Source organism: Ruditapes philippinarum, unplaced genomic scaffold, assembly GCF_026571515.1.
Source record: "Ruditapes philippinarum isolate M1 unplaced genomic scaffold, ASM2657151v2 ctg1551_1_1_1_1, whole genome shotgun sequence".
Classification (NCBI taxonomy): Eukaryota; Metazoa; Mollusca; class Bivalvia; order Venerida; family Veneridae; genus Ruditapes; species Ruditapes philippinarum.
Genome location: NW_026866382.1, coordinates 637,569 through 664,182, shown reverse-complemented (window position 1 = coordinate 664,182; position 26,614 = coordinate 637,569). Strand labels below are relative to the sequence as shown.

The following is a 26,614-nucleotide window of genomic DNA, read 5'->3' as shown; positions in this document are numbered from 1 at the left end:
TGCAGATAATACTATATTTTCACAAGCTTAAGAAGTAAAGAAAATTACCTTAATACAACATATCAAATTTACATCTCTTGTAAAGAAGCTTAGATTCAGAAGCTTAGATTGTAAAAAATTCATATCAATTCTTATCAAATTCATTCTCTGGGATAATGTGTGCTCACGTCAAAACATGGTTACAACACAAATATAACTCAAATCAATTTCCTTTGTAAAACATCCAGACCACTAAACTATTACACCTCAGCCGTGACCTTTAAAATGTTAGTATTCCGAAGAAACAAATTCATCTCTAACATATTCCTGTCTGTATGACTGTTTCGAATGAACAATCTGTATTGCAAAAATTAACAGTTAAATTTAATTTAAATGCAGTTTATATTCTCATGTCCAATGAATCACTGTGATCAGAGAATAAATAAATTCTTCGAAAAACTTTTTTAATCTCCTCTCACACTATCTTAACGCCTCAAGGTTGATCTCTAGAGCAGAACATGGCATGTTGAGGTCAAAGGTCGTGATCACCTCGGGATGTAGAACACCAAGCTTTCCGATTGATTTTCCCCGTAACATGATATCTGCACATCGTCCCGGGAAATATGTTTTATCTGAATGTAAATTATAAAAGAAAGGTTACTTTGGAAATTACTGTAAAATCATTGAAAAAAACATAATCACACATAATGAAATGAATGATAGCAAGTTCCTAATACATTAGTGATATGTTGTGGATATTTCATGCTTTAAGTTAGAAACTGTCATTTTCTTTATGTTTTCTTGTATTTTATTTTTTTTTTGTTTGTAGGGTTTTACATCAAATCAACACTGTACAAGTCATATGGCGACTTTTCAGCTTTACTAGTTCAGGGAAGACCTCAGATGCCACTCCATGCATTATCTCAGGCACATCTGTAGTTTCTTCTCATGAAAGAATCCCTAGTCTAAAAGAAGGGGGAGGGGGAGAGGTGTGGCGTTGAAACCCCACAGTGCTGTCAGTTGTTAGTCATTCAACATCAAAAAATAAGACAAAACAAACAAGACATAACAATAAATGATGAGAATTCTCTAGTATTACAATTCCTACAATTAATTTTTTTCATGGGTTGTACTAAAGCTTTCTATGGTCAAAAATATCAGAAATAAAAAAAATGCTTAAAAACTTCCAATTTGGTAAAGAATACATCTAGCATGCTAATTCAGAATACAAAAAAGGCCCCTGAAATTGAAACACCAAACTTCAGTAATCTAGCTAAATAGTTTTCTAAACATTTTAAGGTTTTAAGTCCCTGGCGAGATTAAAACTTTCAATGATGAGGGGGACTGTGATTTGCCTGAACCACTTTGCGACTATAAAGACATCATATTCATACCTTCTGAAGCTTTGATGAAGTAACCGGTGCCATCTTTTGTGGCGGGTACCTCCAGCAATTGCATTAATCTATCCAATAAACCATGAATTATCTCAAATCCGGATGACTTGTTATAGTTCACTGCACACAGGTGGCGTTCATTTCTGGCTCCGACATCTGTATAATTTTAGTATTAATTACAGTTAACAATTCATTGCAAACACTGTAAGAAATGCAAAGAAATAGAAACAGCAGCCGTCGGTAGGACAGTGTGATTGATTATTCTCTGTGCTTGATAGTAAAGCAAGAGCCTGGGTAACATAGACTTCGTCTTGACAAATTCAAAAAGGGTCCATAATTTGGTAAAAATTCATGTTAGAGTTATGACCCTTTGTCAGTTACTTCCTATTATGCTCTAAAATAAGTGTGTGAAGTTTCAACCCATTCAACTCACAACTTTTGGAAGTACCAACTTGCACGGAAAAACTTAAGCAAAGTGTGACGCCAATACCTGTGCGAGTACAATAGCCATTCGTATTCTTCTATAGTCAAGCTAAAAATATACTTTGGTATACTTTACAATTTTCTTTCACAATCTTTTTCATTTTAATACTATCTATTTCTATTACCATATTTATGTAAGTGATTAAAAATCTAATTTTGTTGTTTTGTAATTTGTTATTATTCTAAATGATTTTTATTGAACTGCATAACAACAATATGGGTGTATAAACATGGGTGAGTTAAGGTAGTCTTACTGTAATGCTTTCCCCCAAAAAAAAATTCTAACATCAGCCAATATGTAGCAAATCGGTTATTTCTGAAACGTTATTTTTTTCAAAATCTTGGGCATTAGATTATTAACAATCACTCATCCTTTATTGCTATGTTCTAAATTCTTGTTATAAATGGTTAAAAATTATTGAATACCAAAAATTGTGAAAAATAACATTCCGGAAATGACCGATTGATTACAATATTGGCCGATGTCAGATTTTTTTTTGGCGGGAAAGCATTGCAGTAAGACTACCTTAATACCAGACTAATGTACCAGTCAATGACAATCACATGGTTATATGTCAGAACTCCTTTTGATATTGCTTTTTCAATTAATGACCTTGGATTCAATTAATGACCTTGGATTTAAACTTTAAAATGCAGTCCTTTCTATAATCAACCAATGAGATCTCACCTTTATTTTCATCTTTTAAGACAACATCTGATATTTCAAAAAGTTTAAGTGGCAGCGGCATGTTCTTATTGTGGTATATGGTCTTAAGTATCCCTGGCAACAGCGTCGTCCTAGCAACCTGTAATGTTTAAAATAAAAATTTATTTACCCACTGTAATGAAAGGCCTGGATTTGTTAGTGTCTATTTAAAATAAATGCGTTCATTGTTTCATATTTTATCTATAATTGGCACACTTCCAACTTTACTCCCACATAAAGCCATATAAATTTCTCTTGCATTAACATATAACAGTTGACAGCAAATTATCATAAAAGTCAGAAAATATGCACCCAAAGCTTATGAATGTGACATTTCTATAAATTTGGTTGAAATTCTTAATGAAATAGTGGGATTTCATACAGAATATCTACATCAAACCACCTATGCATGTCAACATTCACCAGTCTTACAACCACAATTTTCTGTTGGAGAACCCTCTTCACAAATTTCCAATATAATTAATTAATTATTAACAAAATTTCAAATCATTCACAAGCTCCGATTTTCTAAAAAAAAATTATTTTTATTTAAAAAAAAAACAAAAAAAACAACCATAAAATCCCCAAAATAAACCTAAAAATGAAAAGCATTTAGACAAAGTTACTCAATCATGCTAAGAAGTATACAAAATCAGATTTTCATCTTAATTGTAAGTGTACTTCTTTCTTCTATTTGTATATCATAATAATCATTCTGCTTCAAGTGCACCAGTTGATCTCAGTAAGAAATTAAAATGATTTTAAACTGAAGTTCCTTTAACATCAAATAAAACAAAATTGCCGTATATTTCATAAATAGTATTTTTACTACTCTTTAATACAAAATAATCGACATAGACTACCTGAAATTCAAGCGTTTTTGGGTTCGCAATATGGACTGCATTACGTGTTTTAATATCCTGTCTCAGTTTGTCTGCAATATCATCTCGAGAACACTAAAATCAAAAATACTAGAAACAATATTTCATGATATGCTAAATATACTACAATATATAATCAGAGTGTTCCGATATTGGCACCTCTGGATTCTCTACATGACTTGGAACATGTTCCAGACTCTGCATTGAATTTTAATCAAGCGTACCTGATTAACAAGAGGGCCATGATGGCCCTGAGGTCGCTCACCTGTATATAGCCCCCCCCCCAGCCCAATTTTTACCCAAGGGCTTTTATTTGTTTATTTGAACAGACTTGGGAGACATGCAAAACATCCAAGTTCTAGCTCATTGGGTTTTTTAAAAGAAGACTTTTTAAGTTTTTACTATACACATATAGTTAAAAACAATGACACCCCTCGGGCAGGGCCAGTTTTGACCCCTGGGCTTTTATTTGAGCAAACTTTGTAGATATTTACTTAAAGATGTTTCATGCTTAATATCTAAACTCTAGTTATTTGGGTTTTTTCAAAAAAGATTTTTAAGTTTTTGCTATGTATATAAGGAAAATCAATGACCCCCGGGGCGGGGCCAGTTTTGACCCCAGGGCTTTTATTTGAACATACTTGGTAGACACCCATTAGAACATGTCTCATGCTAAATATCTTAGCTCTAGCTCTTTGGGTTCTTTAAAAGAAGATTTTATAAGTTTTTACTATATGCATATAAGAAAAATCAATGACCCCCTGGGGCAGGGCCAATTTTGACCCCAGGGCTTTTATTTGAACAAACTTGGTAGACATTCACTAGAAGATGTTTCATGCCAAATATCTAAGCTCTAGCTCTTACGATTCTTTAAAAGAAGATTTTTTAAGTTTTTACTATATGCATATAGGGAAAATCAATGACCCCCGGGGCGGGCCAATTTTGACCCCAGGGCTTTTATTTGAACAAACTTGGTAGACATTCACTAGAAGATGTTTCATGCCAAATATCTTAGCTCTAGCTCTTTGGGTTCTTTAAAAGAAGATTTTTTAAGTTTTTACTCTATGCATATAGGGAAAATCAATGACCCCCTGGGGCGGGGCCAATTTGGACCCCAGGGCTTTTATTTGAACAAACTTGGTAGACATTCACTAGAAGATGTTTCATGCCAATTATCTAAGCTCTAGCTCTTACAGTTCTTTAAAAGAAGATTTTTTAAGTTTTTACTATATGCATATAGGGAAAATCAATGACCCCCTGGGGCGGGGCCAATTTTGACCCAGGGCTTTTATTTGAACAAACTTGGTAGACACTCATTAGAAGATGTTTCATGCCAAATATCTAAGCTCTAGCTCTTACGGTTCTTTAAAAGAAGATTTTTTAAGTTTTTACTATATGCATATAGGGAAAATCAATTACCCCCCAGGGCGGGGCCAATTTTGACCCCAGGGCTTTTATTTGAACAAACTTGGTAGACATTCACTAGAAGATGTTTCATGCCAAATATCTAAGCTCTAGCTCTTAGGGTTCTTTAAAAGAAGATTTTTTAAGTTTTTACTTTATGCATATAGGGAAAATCAATGACCCCCTGGGGCGGGGCCAATTTTGACCCCAGGGCTTTTATTTGAACAAACTTGGTAGACATTCACTAGAAGATGTTTCATGCCAAATATCTAAGCTCTAGCTCTTACAGTTCTTTAAAAGAAGATTTTTTAAGTGTTTACTATATGCATATAGGGAAAATCAATGACCCACCGGGGCGGGGCCAATTTTGACCCCAGGGCTTTTATTTGAACAAACTTGGTAGACACTCACTAGAAGATGTTCCATGCCAAATATCTTAGCTCTAGCTCTTACAGTTCTTTAAAAGAAGATTTTTTAAGTTTTTACTATATGCATATAGGGAAAATCAATGACCCCCTGGGGCGGGGCCAATTTTGACCCCAGGGCTTTTATTTGAACAAACTTGGTAGACACTCATTAGAAGATGTTTCATGCCAAATATCTGAGCTCTAGCTCTTAGGGTTGTTTAAAAGAAGATATTTAAAGATTTCTCTTTCGATTGCCATGGCAACCAGAGTTCTGCATGGAATTAAATTCTTTGAACAATTTTTAAAGGTGACCACCAAAGGAACATTCCTGTGAAGTTTGGATGAAATTGGCTCAGTGGTTTATGAGGAGATGTCATTTAAAGCAAAAGTTTACGGACGGACGACGGACGGACGACGGACGGACGGACGGACGCCGGACGAAAAGCGATCACAAAAGCTCACCCTGTCACTTTGTGACAGGTGAGCTAAAAATGTACATGGAGGTTTACATTTAAATGGATTGTTTTTACCAGTTAAAATTATACTTTCCATTCTTTTGTTTTGATTTACTGATAATAATACCACCAATAGGCAAAAAGGTTTGATGTGTTCCGAATACATGTTCTATTCATGTTTACAAATATTACGTTCTTTAGTTTTAAAACTGATTCTTTTTTCGCTGCATCCCAAAAGATGCCGACTTTCGTTTTGTATGGGTCATTCTATAGAGTAAAAACGCTGAAGTTTCACAGATTATATTCAAACCATATAAAAACAAGGAGTGGCAACATTAAGTATAGAAACACATACAAAATCTGTTAGAACACAAAACTGTAATGAACAATTTGCCATACGATTTACGATCATCAATACGGCTAGTAAAATATATAGCATTCAAATGAATCAAGTTTTAATAAAAGGGCGTCAACTTATTTAGAGTTAAAAGCACTTAAACCATACAGCCTTATCAAAAAATATTACCTTTAATGTTTGACTCACAAGGACTTTAAAATGACGTTACATTGAAAAGGCAGGACTGAAATCTTGAAAAAATTGACCACTCGTAGTTCGTTTATAGAATTTCCTCTGTAATGTCCAGATCATTAAGGAGAAAATGTTAAATTTACAGATATATAGTCTGTAAAAAAAAGTACAAAACTACATAAAAATTCAACTCTTTCCCTATTTTCAATTATGTAATTTTGTCACAATTTTCTTCTCCCATAAGAACCTGCAAGAAAATTTCGTCTCCCCCACTCCCTATGCTGGGACGATTACAAAATCAATGTAAATAATTACCAAGGCAAAGGTGAGAACTTCTGTAAAGCCTGACGCAGCAACTTCCTGTCTCATTAGGTCTGTTAGCTTGTTCAATGGAAACTGCAAAATTTTTATTAACATTAATTTACAATTAAAAAAAAAAACCTACAAAAAACAAGAACTTGTTTGGTTAACACAAATGCCCTCGGTCCCCCTCCATGCATTATTTCAGGCACAAGCTGGAACCCAAATAGAACCACCAATGTTCCATAAACTAGCTGGTTAGTTTCCTCACATGATGCTACTGTAACAACCGATTCAAGTATGAATGTCTATAAGAACAAGGGCAACATTGTTGCAATATGTTCATTACAGAAGCTTTTGACAAAGATTTGAGCATTATAGATATGCATTTAGGAAATATTATCATATATTATCAACTCTACTGATATTTTATCTGAACTTTGACCCCTATGTGTGACCTTGACCTTGGCCACAGAGATCTACATTTTGCACACGACCTTCCGCCTCACAATAGTGAACATTTGTGCCAAGTTATATTAAAATTCCTGAAATGCATGTGAAAGTTTTGCTCCGGACAAGCATTTTTTAATGACCTCTAAGTGTGACCTTGACCTTTGACCTAGAGACCTGGTTCAGGCATGCAACATGGCTTCTCATAGTGGCAATATTTGTATTATGTTTCATGTGAATCCTTCCGTATGTGGAGAAAATATGCTCTGGACAAAGTAAAAAAGAGTACTGTATAAGTGTACAATCCTGCTAATACAGTATTTACCATGAAGGTGAATGTCATTTCGTAACCAGGGTCATTCACAATAATATCAAAAAGAGGCTCTAATGTGTAAATTTGTTGTGTTAAATCATAAAGTCTGTATCATATATGGTGAAGATGTTGTGACTAAAATTGTTAATGGACAGTGACAAACAGATGGGAAAACCACTAAATTGCCATTGATCTTTAATTTGCATCACACCAACACAGTATAGGTCTAATGGCGATGATCCAGCTTTGACTGGTGGAGGAAGACCTTAAGTGCCCTTCCGTGCATTATTTCAGGCACAAATGGACATGTAAGTAGAACCAACCACGTTCCATATTCTAACTAGATAGATTCCTCACATGAAAGAATCCAAAATATCTGTCAGGATACCAACCGACAGCGGTGAGGGACATGTGGTTAGAAGTCAACGACCTTAACCACTCAGCCAGGGCCGCAAGCAAAAGCATAAAAAAAGACAAGCATGTTACCTGATTAGCTATTGTGCTGGTGTTGGGTATGGTCCAGGTCAAGTTGTTAAAACCGTAAGCTATAGCCACATCCTCAAATATATCACACCCATGCAATACATGTATAATATGTTAAGGAAAACAAGGACTGGTTTGTTTGTTTTGGGTTTTACGTCACATCGACACAGTATAGGTCATATCTCGACGTTCCAGCTTTACTGGTGGAGGTAGACCTCAGGTGCCCCTCCGTGCATTATTTCAGCCACGAACGGGCACCTGAGTAGAACAACCAACGTTTCGTAAGCTAGCTGGATAGCTTCCTCACATGAAAAAATCCAAAGTCCCTGTCTGGATTCGAACCCACAGAGGTGAGGGGCAAGTGGTTTGAAGTCAACAACCTTAACCACTCGGCCACGGATGCCCCACAAGGACTGGTTCAATCAAAGTACTTGAAAGTACTGATGGAAGGTGATTACAGTAAAGTATGAAAAATTAATAATTTATATTTTCAGCTTATGCTGGAGCAGTTATTTCAAAGCGGCCTTCAGCTTTTATTTTTTGTTGGAAAAATACACAATTCTGTGTAGTTTCAAATGAGGTATTTCAGTAAATTTCTCTTGAAAAAAATGCGTCATATCACTGCAAAACCTTCTTCAAAACAGCTTCTCGAAAACTATTGAAATAAATCGTTTGCATTACTAATTTAGATATAGGGAGCGGACTGGTAGATTAGCAGTATCAAGGGGTTTCCTTATTGTTTATGTATCTTAATGAAGGCAAATTTCATTTTTCACCTTCATTCTTTTGATTTGACCATTATATGAAACGATTTATCTAAAAATAATCAATAATCCATGTGACTATTAGAAATTTCTGTAAACATCGAAAGTATCGCTTACGATCAATTCTTAAAAAGCATGGGGCATTTTTTTTTATAATTCAGGTAGATTTAACCTGTATCATAAATACTTTTTATTATCAATAATTGGTCAGTCACCACTATAACAGACGATATAACAGACAAAATATATTACTAATTTAGCTCAACTTGACAGCCAAAAAAAAGAGCATAATGTCACTTTTACTGTTATTCTAATCCTAATCAAGTTGACTTGCAATACAGCGTATCTTGTATCATCTTACAACTCGGGTTAGGGAAGATTTAATAAATTTATAAACAAAAGGATATCAGCTCTAGTAGGTGGTACTTCTACTCGTATATTTTTACCCCCGTCGATCACCTCGGATTCCAGGTACATCTTAGTCAACAGTCTAGCCATCTTATCTCCTTCTATACTGTAAAAGCAATATTATTTGAAGTTAACAAAACCTACATTGTTAACCAAAGTTTCTTTGATTACAGTGTTACAGTTTTCAAGTATCAATAAGTTATAGAAATTTCGGGAACCTTTTTCAATGGAAAATGTATTCGAGATAAATTTTATACCCATTCATTTACAGTGCGTTTTAACTGGCTTAGCGGTGGTACAAGTTAAAACTTTGAAAATAAGAGCACCAAGTTGTCTATTCTATTGGTGGTAGCGCACCTGTCACATTATCAATAATTTCATTTTAAATACAGGAGTTACCTCCCTTTTGTTCATATGTCACTTTCTGTCACTTTCATTTGTAATATACTCTGTCGATGCAACACAACTTTTAAGTTTTCTATCAAAAAACCCAGAAATATAATTTTATGAAATCAAAACATCTCATTTCGAAATATCAAACTTTAATAGTACTATTCTTCATTGATGAATTTTGATCTACAAGCGTATTTTGATTTTATTGTGCAATTACAACCGTGACGCATATGGCCCCCTATATTCTTTCGGATGGACGGTTCAATTAATATTATGCCAGGTCATAACAACACTATACAGTTACCCATTGCATGTAAGACCTACTGCATCACCAAACTTACTTTATGCCCACTTTTTTGTTGATTTCCTCAACATTTACCACTTCATGTCTATAGGCAAGTTCCTGCAAGTACAAAAAAAATATTCCTATACAAAATACCTACCATCAGTTTTTCTGATTAGCAAATCTTAATAAATACGAGATGTAAGAATTGTTGGTAAAATAAAGATATTCCCATTTCAAGAAAGCGTTTATAATAAAAGAATTTGAGTTAAATAGAGTTCAATTTACAAAAGATAACCATTCCAAGAAATTGTTTATAATAATTATGTTGGAGTGAAAATTTCTAAGGGAAAATTCGATGTCAATGATTAACGGAAAAATTCGAAATAAAATGCAACACCAACAGTTCAACTAGGTCAGAAAGACAGCTGGATTGGTCTTTAAAGGCCCAAAATATCTCAAAATGGTTTCATTTTTATTTCCCAAAAGCATTTTAATTTTGGTGTACTTTTATAACATTTAAAATGTTTCTCATTTGCCATCTTTTTCATCTGTTGCCTTTTTGGCAATAAGTAGAGTTATAGTGAATTAGTATTTTGTGCGGAAGTCAAATCACTACTTTTGCTACTTTTATGACAAATAATTTCACATTTATCGCTACTTCCTTCAGTTAACAAGCATTTCACATTCTCTAAAACCATTTTTCAAACATTATAAAATTCATGTTTGCCACATCACCTTTAAAACATCATTCAAGGACAGATGTCCATGTAAGGTATCTTAAAATAGATCTTCTAAAACTAATCGTGATTAACCTTTGCCACCAGTATAGAGCCTGGTCAGACTGCACAGATGGTGATATACCGTTGATAGCTTAACTTCCGTGATTTCTTACCGAAATCTGTCGAACTTTGAATGGACTTCTCCAAATTGAAAGCTACACAAATCTATTTCACAAAATCATATGGGTCTATGGGTTAATGGGTTACACAAGACACTTTTATTAAGTGAGATGAAGCATGATAGGAAAAGACCAAATGGCAACTAAAGGTGCTCTTTTAAAATGACACACTGGCAATAATGGGGGGGGGGGGGTTTAATCCAAAAAAAATTACAAATTGGAATGAGCAGATATATCTTTAAAATGGCACTAAAAAGCCTTAAATGGGTTACTTTCAAACCAACTATTTGACAATAATGTTTTTTAAAAGGGTTGTTTTCAAACTGACAATAATAGGGTTGTTATTTAACTGGAACTGTTTTATTTTCAAAACGTCAATCTGGCAAAAGGTATATTTTTAAACAGACACTGGCAATAATCAGGATTATCTTATAAATGACAAAGTGATAATAATATGGTTATTTTTAAAGGAACTCCACTGAGGTCCAAAGGACTAAAAACATAAAATTTGAATTTCTAATGGCACTTAAAAAAGTAAAGTATGCCAAAAATTATTACACAATATACCCGTACATAAACTGAAAATCATATTTCTTTGCTATTCCTAGCTAGATTGGAGTGAAAAAGCATTGTTACGATTTTCAATTTTTGGTTATTTTTCACAATTAAAATAATTATTCAGGAAAAAAGCAAAGAGCTAATGATCTGAAATTTTGCAAACAAGTTATTGGTCTAACCCAAAATCAGATGGAACATTATTCTCAAAAATTTATTTCTAGACCCAGCATATCAAAAACCTCAGTGGAGTGCCTTTAAATCATCTCAACTTACAGGATAAACAACTGTAGTACCGTCTGGCTGTATGACTTCGGCTTGCTCTATCCTAAAAAATAAATGCATACCATACATCATAACAACCGGATCTCTGTGGCCATGTGGGCATGTTCATTGATTTTAAACTGCTTGCACATGAAGGCTATGGGTTTGAATCTCATCATGGACTTTATAGAGAATATCAAATCAGCGTTGATTTAATACTAAATGTATTGAAGGAGTTGAGTAAAACCGTATAACATGAACCTCTGGTGCCTCTGGTGCATGTTAGAATGAAGTCAGAGGCACGCATGATATGATTTTATTTAACTTGTTCAATAAATATAGTATTGAATCTACACAAATATGACTGAGCCAGTGCAATAGGTTGGAAGTTCTCCTTAACAGCATTATAAGGCACAAAGCTCTAGCCCAAGGGAAAAAGTCCCTAGAGACCCACACGGCATGGTTGTATTTTTGGACCTGCAATTTGTTCATAGACAAATAATACACTTGATCGCAATTTGTTCATTTAAAAATTATGCACTTGATTGCCCTATCTGTTTAATAGGGGAATAGTGTGAAGGGTGTTAGAATTGTGTATATCACAAATGACCTCATGTCAATGTTATTATACTTGTGTATTATTGTTTTCATTAAATGGGTTCATTACACTCCTGAAAATTGAAAAATTTCAAACAATAACTATCAACTAAAAGAAACTACCATGATAATTTTACACAAGTGAAAGTAGAAATTCCAGAATTGGAGAATTCACAAATACTAAACCAGACAAATTTGTCCGAAATGTTGATTTTGCAAAAAAAATTTGGCTTCAAGAAAAAAATACTATAATACTCACACAAAAGGTTCCTCACAATATTGTCCGAACATGGTAACGATGGTGTCCAGCACTATCTTAGCCTTCGTCAGATCTGTTGCCGTGCATTCTATAAACACATTCTTGGTCTCTAGGGTGATCTTTGTATGCTCACCTGAAATGGAAATGTTTGTTTGGTTTTTACGATGATTTCAACACGTTTTGGTTTCATCTCCGCAGACTGGTTCAACCTAACCGGCTTTCCAGGTTAACTTAAACCAGTAATTACCAATGTCTCCGTTAAATGATGGACTAATTATCCCACATGATTTCTGAATCACAATATTCATGCCTAGAAGTTTACTTATGTTTAATATTAAAAAAAAATTACATTCATGCCCCCCACCCCCCACTCGGAAAACACATACATTTTAAGGTCTTTTTTAATGGTCAGATAAAATTTTTAATTTAAGGTCATTTTAAGGCCTCTACTTAATTTTAAAGGCCTTTTTAAGGCTTCGCAAGCCTCCGACTACAGAGGATAGAATGACTGTATAACAATATAACAAAAATACTTACCATTGATGATAGGAGGCATGGATAAAACAACTCCATTTTTATCATAGATTACTGGGTAGACTGGTTTATCTTGGATGATAGGTAAATACGCTTTCAGATGACTGTCTCCCTAAAATAATACGAAAATACAATACAATCTTTAATCATCTACACTACAACCAATAATTATATTATTGTGTCACAGTTAGCAATGATGCTAACACTTTTTAAGTCTAATAACCTAATTACCATGTTAAACATTTTAACCAAACATACTAGAAAAATTCTTAGATTTTTTAAATATTTTTAACTTTTCTTGTCTTGTCATAAAAAACAAAACTAATGTTTAAAATAATAAAAATTAAAAAACTTTCTATAAATCTGGATAAAGTGTGACCCCTCGGAAGCATTAATCACAACAAAATTACATAAAAATTGCAGACTCTGTTAATACTAATTTCATTTTCTGGTTAATGAATTTTATGATCGGTTTATGGCTTAAACCGGCCAAATGGATAAACACGACGCCCTTACAAATGACTGAAAATAACAAGAGGGCCATGATGGCCCTGAGGTCGCTCACCTGTATATAGCCCCCCCCCCACACACACACACACACCCATAAGAAGATGTTTCATGCTAAACATCTAAGCTCTAGCTCATTGGGCTTTTTAAAAGAAGATTTTTTTTAAGTTTTTACTATACACATATAGTTAAAAACAATGACACCCCTGGGGCGGGGCCAGTTTTGACCCCAGGGCTTTTATTTGAACAAACTTTGTAGATACTTACTAGAAGATGTTTCATGCTTAATATCTAAACTCTAGCTATTTGGGTTTTTTCAAAGAAGATTTTAAGTTTTTGCTATACACATATAAGAAAAATCAATGACCCCCGGGGCGGGGCCAATTTTGACCCCAGGGCTTTTATTTGAACAAATTTGGTAGACACCTATTAGAGCATGTTTGATGCTAAATATCTTAGCTCTAGCTATTTGAGTTCTTTAAAAGAAGATTTTTTAAGTTTTTACTATATGCATATAGCGAAAATCAATGACCCCCTGGGGTGGAGCCAATTTTGACCCCAGGGCTTTTATTTGAACAAACTTGGTAGACACCCATAAGAAGATGTTTCATGCTAAACATCTAAGCTCTAGCTCATTGGGCTTTTTAAAAGAAGGTTTTTTTAAGTTTTTACTATACACATATAGTTAAAAACAATGAAACCCCTGGGGCGGGGCCAGTTTTGACCCCAGGGCTTTTATTTGAACAAACTTTGTAGACACTTACTAGAAGATGTTTCATGCTTAATATCTAAACTCTAACTATTTGGGTTTTTTCAAAGAAGATTTTAAGTTTTTGCTATACACTTATAAGAAAAATCAATGACCCCCGGGGCGGGGCCAATTTTGACCCCAGGTCTTTTATTTGAACAAACTTTGTAGACACTCACTAGAAGATGTTTCATGCTTAATATCTAAACACTAGCTATTTGGGTTTTTTCATAGAAGATTTTTTAAGTTTTTGCTATACACATATAAGGAAAATCAATGACCCCCGGGGCGGGGCCAATTTTGACCCCAGGGCTTTTATTTGAACAGACTTGGTAGACGCCCATAACACCATGCTTTGTGCTAAATATCTTAGCTCTAGCTCTTTGAGTTCTTTAAAAGAAGATTTTTTAGGTTTTTACTATATGCATATAGGGAAAATCAATGACCCCCTGGGGCGGGGCCAATTTTGACCCCAGGGCTTTTATTTGAACAAACTTGGTAGACACTCATTAGAACATGTTTCAAGCTAAATATCTTAACTCTAGCTCTTTGGGTTCTTTAAAAGAAGATTTTTTTAAGTTTTTACTATATGCATATAGGGAAAATCAATGACCCCCTGGGGCGGGGCCAATTTTGACCCCAGGGCTTTTATTTGAACAAACTTGGTAGACACTCACTAGAAGATGTTTCATGCCAAATATCTAAGCCCTAGCTCTTAGGGTTTTTTAATAGAAGATATTTAAAGTTTTTTCTTTCGGTTGCCATGGCAACCAGAGTTCTTCATGGAATTAAATTCTTTGAACAATTTTTAAAGGTGACCACCAAAGGAACATTCCTGTGAAGTTTGGATGAAATTGGCCTAGTGGTTTATGAGGAGATGTCATTTAAAGTAAAAGTTTACGGACGACGGACGGACGCCGGACGGACGCCGGACGAAAAGCGATCACAAAAGCTCACCCTGTCACTTTGTGACAGGTGAGCTAAAAAAAGAGTAAATTGCTTGGCCATAGTTCAGACTTACGGAGTAAAGTTTCATCAGTTCTACAGCCGTCATTTCTTGTGTTTGATTCAATGCCTTGAACTTGATATCTGCTGGTGGTTTAGCATCATATATGAATGGTCCTTGTATGGTGTCAAGGTCGTGCGTTCCTATGGCAACCAACTTTCTCACCCTAAAACAAGCAATAATATCTATAATGACACTGATGGATGCATCAAGCCACTATTTTTTGCACCAAAACCCCACCAATGGGTAGACATCCATGGAAAAGCTACGCATCTTTTAATATCAGGTACCGTACATAAGTCACTACAAGTTTTCATTTAGCCTGGTTTACAAGAAACAGTATCCATGTTTATAACAATTTTCTTAATCAAGTAACCAAGTTTAAGAAATATCCAAATATGCATATAATTTTCTTAGGTTTAGTTTCCTTTAAACAACCTATCAGGAGCCGGTGTGTACAGATATTCGTAGTCATACTTAATTCTACATCGTTAAATGATAACTGATTATGTATGTTTATATATTGCCATGTTCTTCTCAAATATTGTAACCACCGCCATCATGTTAAAGGCGACGAATATGTAATTGTTCAAATGCTGAATAAATAAATTGAATTGAATTGAATATATAAATTGTCCATGAATAGATAAATATAATTGAATATATAAATGGTCCATGAATTAGATTTTCCATGAATAAATAAATTGAATTGAATATATAAATTGTCCATGGATGTTTTATTTGCTATTGTCTTCTGTAAGCAACCAATTATAAAGTTCTTTTTTCTAACAATAACATATATTTTCTTATTAAGACAAATTGTTTATTTACCTGCAAATATTTTGATGCAGTTTATCTTGAAGATCTATGAAGCTTTTGTACCTATCCTGAAAATAAATCAATGATCAAAAATCTTACTCATCCAAGAGTAAATAGTGTGAGTGTTCAAGTCAAATTAAAATAGCTTTACATTTCGTTATAATTGGTTTTCAATCTTAAAATAAACTTTACCAGAGTAATCCTTGTGACCCACAAAATTACCAGTCAGAAATTGTCGGTTATGTTCAACACCAAGTCTTTTTATATTTAAGGCAGTTTTTATATTTCATCGTAAATATTTGTAATCATCAATTATATGTATTGTTCAATCGCTATAAGAAGTGTCAATCTTTTAAAATATACACCAAAATTACCTCAAATCGACAATGTAAAATTAAGCATAAGTCACTTTAAAACATAATTTTATTCTTTTAAAACTGAAAACTGCTGTGCAATAATGAACAAACCTTTGCCACTTATGTAAGACCTAACCTATTGCTAATCTCCACATAAACATGAACAGTCTAACATTAATAAAGGGAGATAATTATAATAATAAGCAGTTACTTAACTTGACGTATTTTTTTTCAAATGTAATTTTCAAACTTTTTTCTTTATATTGGTTTTGTATCATGTCACACCAACTCTGTAGAGGTCATGTGGCCTCTTTCCAGCTGAACTGGTAATGGAAGATGTTGGGTGCCCTACATGCATTATTTCAGACATGAACGGGCACCCAAGTAAAACCACAGATATTCTGTAAAGTAACTGGATAGCTCCTTCACATGAAAGAATGTGGTTTGAGGACAACGTTCTTAAACACCCCTGCGCTCAGAACTGTATTTCAATAACAAATTAATAAGAGGACATAATTAGATATATTGAGAGTCAACCAAGCTTCCAATACAGAGTTGATTAATTTTATAACAGCATCACATTAAAGCTACTCAGTGATACTGGTGTCCAACAAAATGTAAAACTATGACTTATAAATCACATACCTCGGTAAATTTAATATTTCTCAGTACAGCGGCCACGGCAAATGGACGTACTTGACCAGTCTGAAAATCAAACAACTGGTTCTGTTATGCACTATCTAACTTACATGTAACAACTGTACAAGTAAAACTTTAAATACAAACTGGAATAACATAAATTCAGCACAGATAAACACTTTTTCATAGATTTACTGGTAAGCGAATAACACAATGAAAACTTGATTAAAAGTTTTCAACAGAAGATCTTGTATCACTGCAAATTTCTTTATAAAATCTTGTGTCTTTAACACTTTACATTTGTTATCCTTACTCAGTATCACACTGAAATTTTGTTTATGAATCATACAACCTAACATCAAGTTACAGAAACATACAACCTAACATCAAGTTACAGAAACATACAACCTAACATTGAGTTACCCAACTAATATTTTCGATCATATGTACAAAAGAATTAGAAAATTCACCAAAATCATTTTTTTTTAATTGCGGTTTTCAGTTTTTATCAATTATATATAAAATATTCCCCCCCCTCTCAAAAATTTTAGCAAAGTAGATAAATATTGTAGAAGTTGGAAACTTTCATTAGTTTATTTACTGGCAAGAATCATCATATTATAAACTTACGGCTGGCAGAATCTTAAGCTGCTGTCTGGCACCAGATGTGGGTGCCACAGACTTATACCTTGGTGCCTTCAACCTAAAAAAATAATTATCATTGAATGACTCATGATCAAAAATTTTTGGAATAAATGAGTGGCCAACTGCATGTAAACACACATGTATATAATCTGCTCCTACATGTTGTATATCCCAATGTAATACATATGCTGTATATTACAATGTAATAAATATGCTGTATATCACAATGTTTGTTTGTTTCATTTTACGCCCTTTCCCAACAGTATTCCAGTCATATAGGCGGGTAGTTTCCTAACCATCGTTCCTGGAGAAATACACCAGTACTAGACTACTTTCCTCTGCGCTAAACTACCAAAGCATCACCTGGGGATCGAACCCACGCCAGAGCGGTAACTGGATTAGAAGTCATCAACTCTAACCCCTCGACCACGGAGGTGAATATATCACAATGTAATACATATGCTGTATAACAATGTAATACATATGCTGTATATCACTTTGTCATACATATGTTGTGTATACCTATGTAATACATATGCTGTATATCACTTTGTCATACATATGTTGTGTATACCTATGTAATACATATGCTGTATATCACTTTGTCATACATATGTTGTGTATACCTATGTAATACATATGCTGTACATTACTATGCAGTTAAACACTACACAGGAGTACATGCATCTATTCTAGACATGTTTTTGTTTAAAATAAAAAATAAAAGATCACTTTTGTACTTCACACAAATTGAATACTTGTCTTAATTGGTAGAACAACACCACAGGCCAATGGTTAATTTATCATTTTAAAACCACGTACCTTTCCAAGAAAACAAGAAGAGCTCTTCCGATCCCTTCAATACAAAGCAAGTCGTATCTAAAAATAAACAACAGATTGCTTTTATATACAAATATATCTACAAATAAAGTGTTCATCTATAACAGTTATAAACGGTTTACATGAAATTTCGAGTTTTGTCATACATAAAATAGTATAAATAGTAACAAATTTGAATAAGATACTATCACTAGTTTTGTTTGTTTGTTTCATTTTATGCCTTTTCCCAACAGTATTTCAGTCATATAGACGTGATTGTGCAATTTATGAAAACAAGAAATGACAATAATTAATGAGTAGATATTTATTTCTTTTTTGTCATTGTCAAGTTTTAAGTTGCACAGACACTACAACTTTCCAGCTTTTCTGGCAGAGAAAAAGATGTTCATGCCCGAATATGAATACTTTTCCGTAAATGCAAAATGGCTGCAACCTATTGCATGAAAAGATACCGCAGAATAAATCTCCAGTTACTAGTTCAATTATATTATGTCCCAGATGAAATAGAAGGAAAAGTGAAGAGAAAAACAAACAATTTCCTTCTATAAATATTTGCCAAATAAAAACTTAGTATCTTCAGCCCCCATTTATGTGAAAAAATATGGTAAGAGAAAAAACATCTCCACAGCTTTTTAACTATCATAATGATCATACCTGTTGGCTGGAACCTCAATTTTATAAGTAACCTCAGTACTGTCCCCTTGGCCTTCCTCATCCTCCTACAATAACAGGAAAAAAAATTTTTCAACACAATGACATATAAACAGTATCACATAACAAAACTGTGCAATAACATTATAAGACTAAGTGCTACTAAATTTAATAGAAGATATTCAGTTATTGCACTAACTCTCTAAGGTGACGAAATGTCAACCCATAACCAGGTGAAATTCTTCAATGTACTTGTTATGCTTCCAGGACTGTTTTTCCCCCTCTAGCAGGGGCTGTTTAAGGGTGGCTTCCCCAAAGAAATATTATTCTTAAAAATCATCTAGTTTTTTACCCAAAAAATTAATATACATAAAGACAGCAGCTGACTTATATCAGCTACATGATAAATCTAATTGACTGAAAGTTGTCCCTACAGAGAGCCCCTGCTATGTATCATGCATGTTTAAATTGAAAATTTTATAAAATGTGTAGGTATATTACATACTAAGTTTTTGGAATTTGATTTCAGGGTTTTCTGTTACATCAACAATACATGTATTTGATTTGTTGTGCTATATTTTCCCCTTCAGAAAGCCACAGGTTGTTTTTTTAAATAAATAAAAAAACTACAGTACCATACTGTGACACATTCAGCAATTAAATATTTCAAAAGTAATGCCTCAGAATCGGTCAGACAGAACAGTAATACTCATTATACTTACAGCCATCTCTGCCTCCAAACCAAACTCAAAACATAGTTCATCAAACTCCTCAAATGCTGAAAGAAACAGTCAGTCTCAAATTGGAAAGAAATAAACATGAAAAACATGTGATAAATAATGGCAATGACAGTAACAAGCTCTTTCACAGGGGTGTCATTATGATCCTAGGGGTTCGAATTTAGTGCTAATTTTTGCAATAACTGGCAATATGAGGTAGTCAACTGGCATTTCCATGATTGCATATAATATCTTATTCTTTTTATATCTTATTATAATATACACTGACAATTTATTAAACTTTGAACATATCATGGTATGACAAATGAAACCTGCATGTCTATTGAATTTCAGAAACAGCTTTACACTAGCGGCTAGTAAAAAAAGTTCTCATCTTGTATTAATGAAACATAAACAGTTTAAACAATTTAACACATAATTTAACCCTTTACCCCATATAGATGTGTTTTGACAGCCTTTCGACCCCTCCCCCCTTATTTGAGGCCTCAAACAGTGAAAAGTTACCCTATTTAGGCCCCAAACACTGTTTTTTGTTTTGGAAATGTTGTTTAAAGCAGTGATTACTTTTTCGGCCGCGCCCCTATCAAAAAGGTACAGAAGGGGGATGTGGCTATTCAAAGAACATCAAAGACCCTGCTGACTTTTAAGTTGATGCAAACATAACTGTATCAAGCCATTTACTTGTAATTTATATGCAAGTTAATTTACACAGTTGGTGTCACATTGCATGTAGTTACTGCCAAATATGTTTGGGCAAATTCAGAGTGTAACTTTTTTTTATCTCCCTGATTTAAAATGAGACATGTATCTGACATATTAATTGTGCACAATTAATTGGGATGTTTATATTAGTGAATTTGTTGGCAATATGTCTGAATGGTGAATTAGTTGGCAAAATGTCCGATTGAGCTGCATATCATGTCACACAAATGTGTAAATTACACTCAATTATTTATTTATTAACACTCAGTTTTACTTACGCCTGGAGGCAAGGATTAAATTTATTGTCAAAAGCTGTATGATACTTTAAGAACTGTCTATGCAGTAAGTAAATAAGCGCTGCGAAGTCAATTTACCTTTGATGTGCAAATTCGACAAAGTTTATTTAGTTTAGGCATCTTAATCAGGCTGGTGAAAATGCCCAATTGGGCTTATGACATTAAAAATCATATTTCTAGAAAATTAATAAAGAGATTTCTTTAAAACTTTGTCATATAGTATGCTCAATATACAAACAAAGTTTAAAAGAAATATCTTTATTATTTTATCTAGAAATACGATTTTTTATGTCATAAGCCCGATTGGGCATTTTCACCAGCCTGTTAATCGCCCAAGTTGCCCAGTTGCTAGACCCCTGGTCTAAGTGATGAAGTGTCTTGTTCCCATTCAACAAAACCACTTTCACCAGCATAATTATAAATTTCATAAATTTTATCAGGGGAGGCTTTTATGAAAATGTTAAACCCATATCTTAGAAAAAAATACAGGAAATATAAGCATGAAATCAGAATCAAATACAAATATATTTTTTAAGAATAAGACAGTGTCGCATCTAGGCCGCGCGATTGTGCGATTTGCGCACTTTTTATGCAGATCGCGCATTTTAATGAAGTCAGTGCGCGCCAAGTCGCGCATCTGACGATCTTTTCAACTTAATTCAGATTATCTTCATCGTATCTTAAACGCTTCAGCCAGGTTTGTTTTCACTCGTGGTTATGACTAAAATACGTACTAAATCGCGTGTAGCAGTCGACTGCGTCATCTCGCGTGTGTTTTGTAGTATTCGTCAATATTTTATTTTTTCTACTTCCGTTTTTGAGCGGACGATATCTGTCAAAAATGCCTGAACGTAAAATAAATGAGTTCTTTTCGGTATGTCATATTGTAAGGTAAATGTATGTCCCCACATTTTTTTCAAATCCCCCACATTTTTCAATTGAGTGGGGGACAATCCCCCATAATTTTGAAATTCTAGATGCAACACTGATAAGATACTAAAATAGCAGATGACTAAATGCTGATGCAACATTTACAAAACTGACACCAGCTGTCAGATACACTTTTTAGAAATAAAATGAAAACGGACTAACTATAGCTCCTGCCAAGAACCTTAAAAAGTTCTTCCCTATTTACTGAAACTGTTGGCATAGTGATTTCCTACACCAATTAACAGATATACCAAAATTAATATAAAATATAAGAAAAATTGTCTAGTCCGTCGGCCGGCGAACACGTTTGATAGTCACTTCCGGGTATTGATTTTTGTAACTTCTTCTGAAGAGTAAGGTTAAATACCACTAAAAATATCGTTCTAAAGAAATTTAGCGTCCCGAAGCATTATTTTAAATAGTTATATTTATTGTAAATGAGCTATATTATGGGATTTATGGTAAAAAACCCAACTTAATTGACATTTTTCTAATTATATAAATAAAACTAACCTACCATTGAGTCCAGTTAACTAGTGTTAATCTAAACCAAGAATTTTTTTTAATTCCTTCGCAATGGTTCTGTAAAGTAATATTAAAGAAAAGAAAAGGTTTTCACACATAAATTATCAATTTTAAACTCAAAAACAAACATCACTAAGTGACAAATAAACGGCCTGAAGCGTCTGGAATGTTTTGTATCTAAGCAAAGATAGTATTTACATAAATCGTGATTAGGTTTTTTAATTGTATATGAAAGTAACTTAAATAAGCGGAACTTTTTTATCCACAGAATATATATTTTACATCACGAAAATGACGTTTTACCGTGCCATTTCATGTCAGGCTTACAAGCGTTCCGGAGCGTCTGGACTTATTTTTTTTACTTCAAGGTTAAAGAAAATCATTATTGATTTAAAGATCCTTTAACACAATTTTTTCATGGTTTTATGTCATAAATATGATGCTCAAATTAAGATTTGTCAATATTGTAAGTTCCAATAAGCATTATTTATAAAGATACACCCAATTTAACATTTCATGTAAATAAAGGGAGGTAATTAGAAATTTATTTTCTATAAATTCTATGTCAAATTTTCCAATAAGAAATGAATGCATGTAATTTATTGATTAAATATAATGTGTACAAATATTTGCAGTACACATTTTACATATTCTTCGATGTTTGAAAATTGTTTTATTTGCATAATTACATGTATATACATACAGTTTGTATATAATTTTTTGCAAGTGTGGTATACACACAGTAACAATATCAATCACAAAACATACAGGATCTTTAAATATTAGTTTTTTCTAAATGACGTTATTCAGGAAGACAGTTTTTTCTCTAATAAATATCATTTAATATCCAGAAGACTTAAGTATGTACGTGCGCACACTATCAAATTCATAAAATGAGGAAGCGTCCAGAAGATGTCATTTAAACCAAACAAAGATAATAATTAAATAAATTCGTAATTAAGTTTTATAATTGTATGTGTAAGTAGCATAAACAAGGAAAAAACTATTCATCCACACAATATTTTTTAACACTTAACAGCACAAAAACTGACATTTTACGGTGTCATGTCACTCTTATTTCATGTCGCTCTAACAAAGCGTCCCGAAGTGTCTGGACATTTATACCCTTTGATATGCGAGTATCCTTAAATGCAATTCACGTTTACATGATATGTTTTTGTATGATAACCTAATTTGAGTTAATACAGTAAGTCAATTATGGTCAGGGTCTTTAAAATAGACCCTGATATGGCTTATAGAAATAAAGATATCAGTACAAAAAAATCGACCACGTAAGAACTATGCTGTTAGGTTACAGTTATAATTATATGTAAATTGCCATATACTTTAATGCATTTACTTAATTATTTCAAGACTTATCAGATGGCGAAAAGAAATATGATTTAAAAAATAAAAACATTGAAGAAATTGACGACAATCTTGGTCTTGTTTATCTTGTTTTATAAATTTGGTCCTTAGTTTGGCCCAGCTAGGTTTTATTGTTATCTGTATTTATATTATGTTTTTATTTGCACTTTTTAATCCGCACTTTTTGTACATTTTGTTAATGTGCAATAGTATTTCAGCCTTGTATGACCAATTAAGTTTTATATGTAACAATGAAAATCATATCAGTATCGTCATTTTAAAAGAGTCATTTATAAGTAAGACTTGTCAACACTACCATAGCATTAGTTTGTCTGCAAATTTTAACTACCAACGGTAAATTTTATACGTAAACATTGGTATCATTGATATGTCAATGGTAAATAAACCAACCAATGGATTTACTTTTAATTAACACACCCAAATTGCCCGAAAACATTGGTACCATTGACACACAAGTGTGAAAGTTTGATAGAAATATTAATAAATGTTTAACACCCTTTCATGTTTGAAATTTTCAATGAATGTAGAAACTAAATGTACGTCTTGTAATATTTAAAGAAAGACCAGCAGTTAAAGCCAAGTGTATCTTTAATTTTTTGATAAAAAGTTAAAGGGAAAGACAAGGTTAGAATATAAACTTGATTTCAGAAAAAGAATACTATAAATAATAAATCTGCAAATTTTCTGCCGCCAAATAATAATATTAAACGAATGATAAAAAAATTTAAATCGCTAAATCACCGATTTCTACAAATCAGTAAGCGCGGCCATGTTTGTGTATTGGCCGTATAAAAACAGGTGCGCGTGATGTCATTTCCCCACATCTTTAGATGGTAAATCTAGTTTAATCGTAGGGAAATATTTATATAATAATGTATTGACCAGACAATTATATTTTCACAGGAGGTGTAGAGGAGATTATTTATGGTTTAAAATACGTAACAATATCAAAATAAAAAAATAAGCAAAAAAAAAGATCAACGTCTACCGGTCGCACCACTTCAGGCCAGTGTTGCCCGTTACTCCAAACAATGCTATGTCCATTAAAGTCTCATCTTAATGTAATTAAACAATATTTCACAGATTTAATAAATACACATGTTATTATTTAACAAAGTTTCACAATCAAACAATCAAATAATGCAATTAAATAAACAAACGCACCAACGAATAATTGGCTATTAATTATTGAACGGCGATAATTATCATTATTATAAAAATCCTACTAAAACGTGTTCTTAATAGTACATGTAATTAAATTTTTGCAGTTTGATTCTGACTTTCAAATTTAAAGGTGTGAACATATGTTATAATTGATGCACACATTTCAAAAATATAAGCAACTCTTTTGAAAAGTAAATTGTTAACATGTCTGTCAACGTATGATGCTGCGCATCGTTTTCGTAGCCTAATATTAACTGCAGGCAGAACATTTTTATTGGCTGCTCAAAAATCTAATTTGCATAATTTATTCACACAATTGCTGGTTCTTACTACTTATGTCTAATACTGTGCATTGTCCATTTTAATTGTTCCTAATTTGCACCAAATGTTCCTGTCACACTGTGTACTGACGATTTTTATTGCTCCTTGTATGCCTCTGTGCCGACAGACCTTTTGATCATGCACAATGTTGCCCTAATTAGTTAATCACCCTTGTCAAATATTCTAATGACGACATAGACATCTATTTTTTTTTTACGCTTAATCAGTGAACTGAATGACCTTAGGGTTAAGTTCCACACCTGTCAAATTATACTGTAAATTACAGCATGTCATAAAATAGCAACACATTTTTTTTTTCAGTTACCAATAATCATTTTAAATATTAAGTAGATTTATGATTTTTTGTTTTATTGGATTAAATTTACGGTAGTAGAAATGCGTATCTGTGTGGGAAAGGAATTGGGTAAGTAGATAACGTAGGGAACTGGATAAACCCCAGAATATGCGTAATTACAGGGGAATGGTCAACTTGTTGCTGTTGGTACCAGTTTTGACTGGGTGCCTTAATAACCTAACGGACAGTTTTGTTTTCATACGATATATGCCTGGCTGCCGATTTTCCTGCGCCATTCTCATTTTTAGCGTCAATAGCGGGAAATCGCGTCCTCAATTGGACTTAGTTGATATTTTACCTGAAAAAAAGATACATGACCGGCGATGTACCCTATTCGGACAGCTTGTCTAGCGAAAATTAAGTACAAAATAAAAGGATATATCGTCAATTTGAAGAAGTTTCTCATAGTACCCAAATTAAATTGTTGGTTTATCTTTGAAAATTAAGCAGTCATTGCTTAAATCATGTGGTGGGATCATCAGCAAGCTTGAAAATCGGACAAATGATAATTAATGTCGCGGCGTCTTCAATTAATTAATTAAAGCAATTCAGTTCCATATGATGTTTTCATAAATAATATATAATGTACGCATAAAATTAATAAGTTCTTCATCAAGATATATTTCAGTTGTACCAGCGTGTACACCTATACCGGAAGTGGGTGTAACACGTCACAATCTCGGTCTCGTCTGTCTCGCGAGAATGACAGAACGCCAAAATGGCGGCGCCCATGAACTTATTTCTCAAGTAAAAAATAGTGTCTTTAAACACGAATTTCTCACTTATAAGGTTGATGTCAACAGAAAAACTGTCATGGTACCTCTTTTTAAATGATGAATATTTATATGAGACAGACATCAATCAACCCATTCCTATTCCTTTAAATTGTGCACTGAGCACCAAAAACCTTCATTTATATTGCAGATTTTTTTTTAAAATCGACTAGAATTTAATAGCATAGTCTTTATTTTCATATTTTTATTTTTTTTTTTTTTGGGGGGGGGGGGGGGGATTGGTGTAGACACTATAAAATGTGCACCTACAATATAATGTATCAGAATTAAGATACCATTTAAGTTATTTTCAAGTCAAAATAAACAAAATTTTGGACTCGTACATGTTTATTTCACAGAAAGATTAGTATAAGAGTCACAGCTTTAATAAATGTAAATTAAGTCGTGTTAGGATTAATTAATGCTAGCTTTGTCATTTTGTTTTCAATGCATGTTAACGTAACGA

The 26,614-nt window shown here is 33.3% G+C and overlaps 1 protein-coding gene across 1 annotated transcript; it reads right to left on the bottom strand.

The window, feature by feature from the left end:
* LOC132732354 (phenylalanine--tRNA ligase beta subunit-like) lies at nt 1–21,952 on the bottom strand. The gene is made up of 19 exons (XM_060718769.1): nt 21,784–21,952; nt 19,676–19,731; nt 18,957–19,021; nt 18,285–18,341; nt 17,448–17,520; nt 16,824–16,883; nt 15,835–15,890; nt 15,019–15,169; nt 12,746–12,854; nt 12,209–12,341; nt 11,365–11,416; nt 9,691–9,752; nt 8,956–9,062; nt 7,788–7,888; nt 6,554–6,634; nt 3,426–3,518; nt 2,545–2,662; nt 1,374–1,529; nt 1–611 (listed from the first exon to the last, which is right to left on the bottom strand). The coding sequence occupies exons 1-19, from the start codon at nt 21,839–21,841 to the stop codon at nt 460–462; spliced, it is 1,740 nt and encodes a 579-aa protein (XP_060574752.1). The 5' UTR covers nt 21,842–21,952; the 3' UTR covers nt 1–459.
* Nucleotides 21,953–26,614: the final 4,662 nt, after the last annotated feature.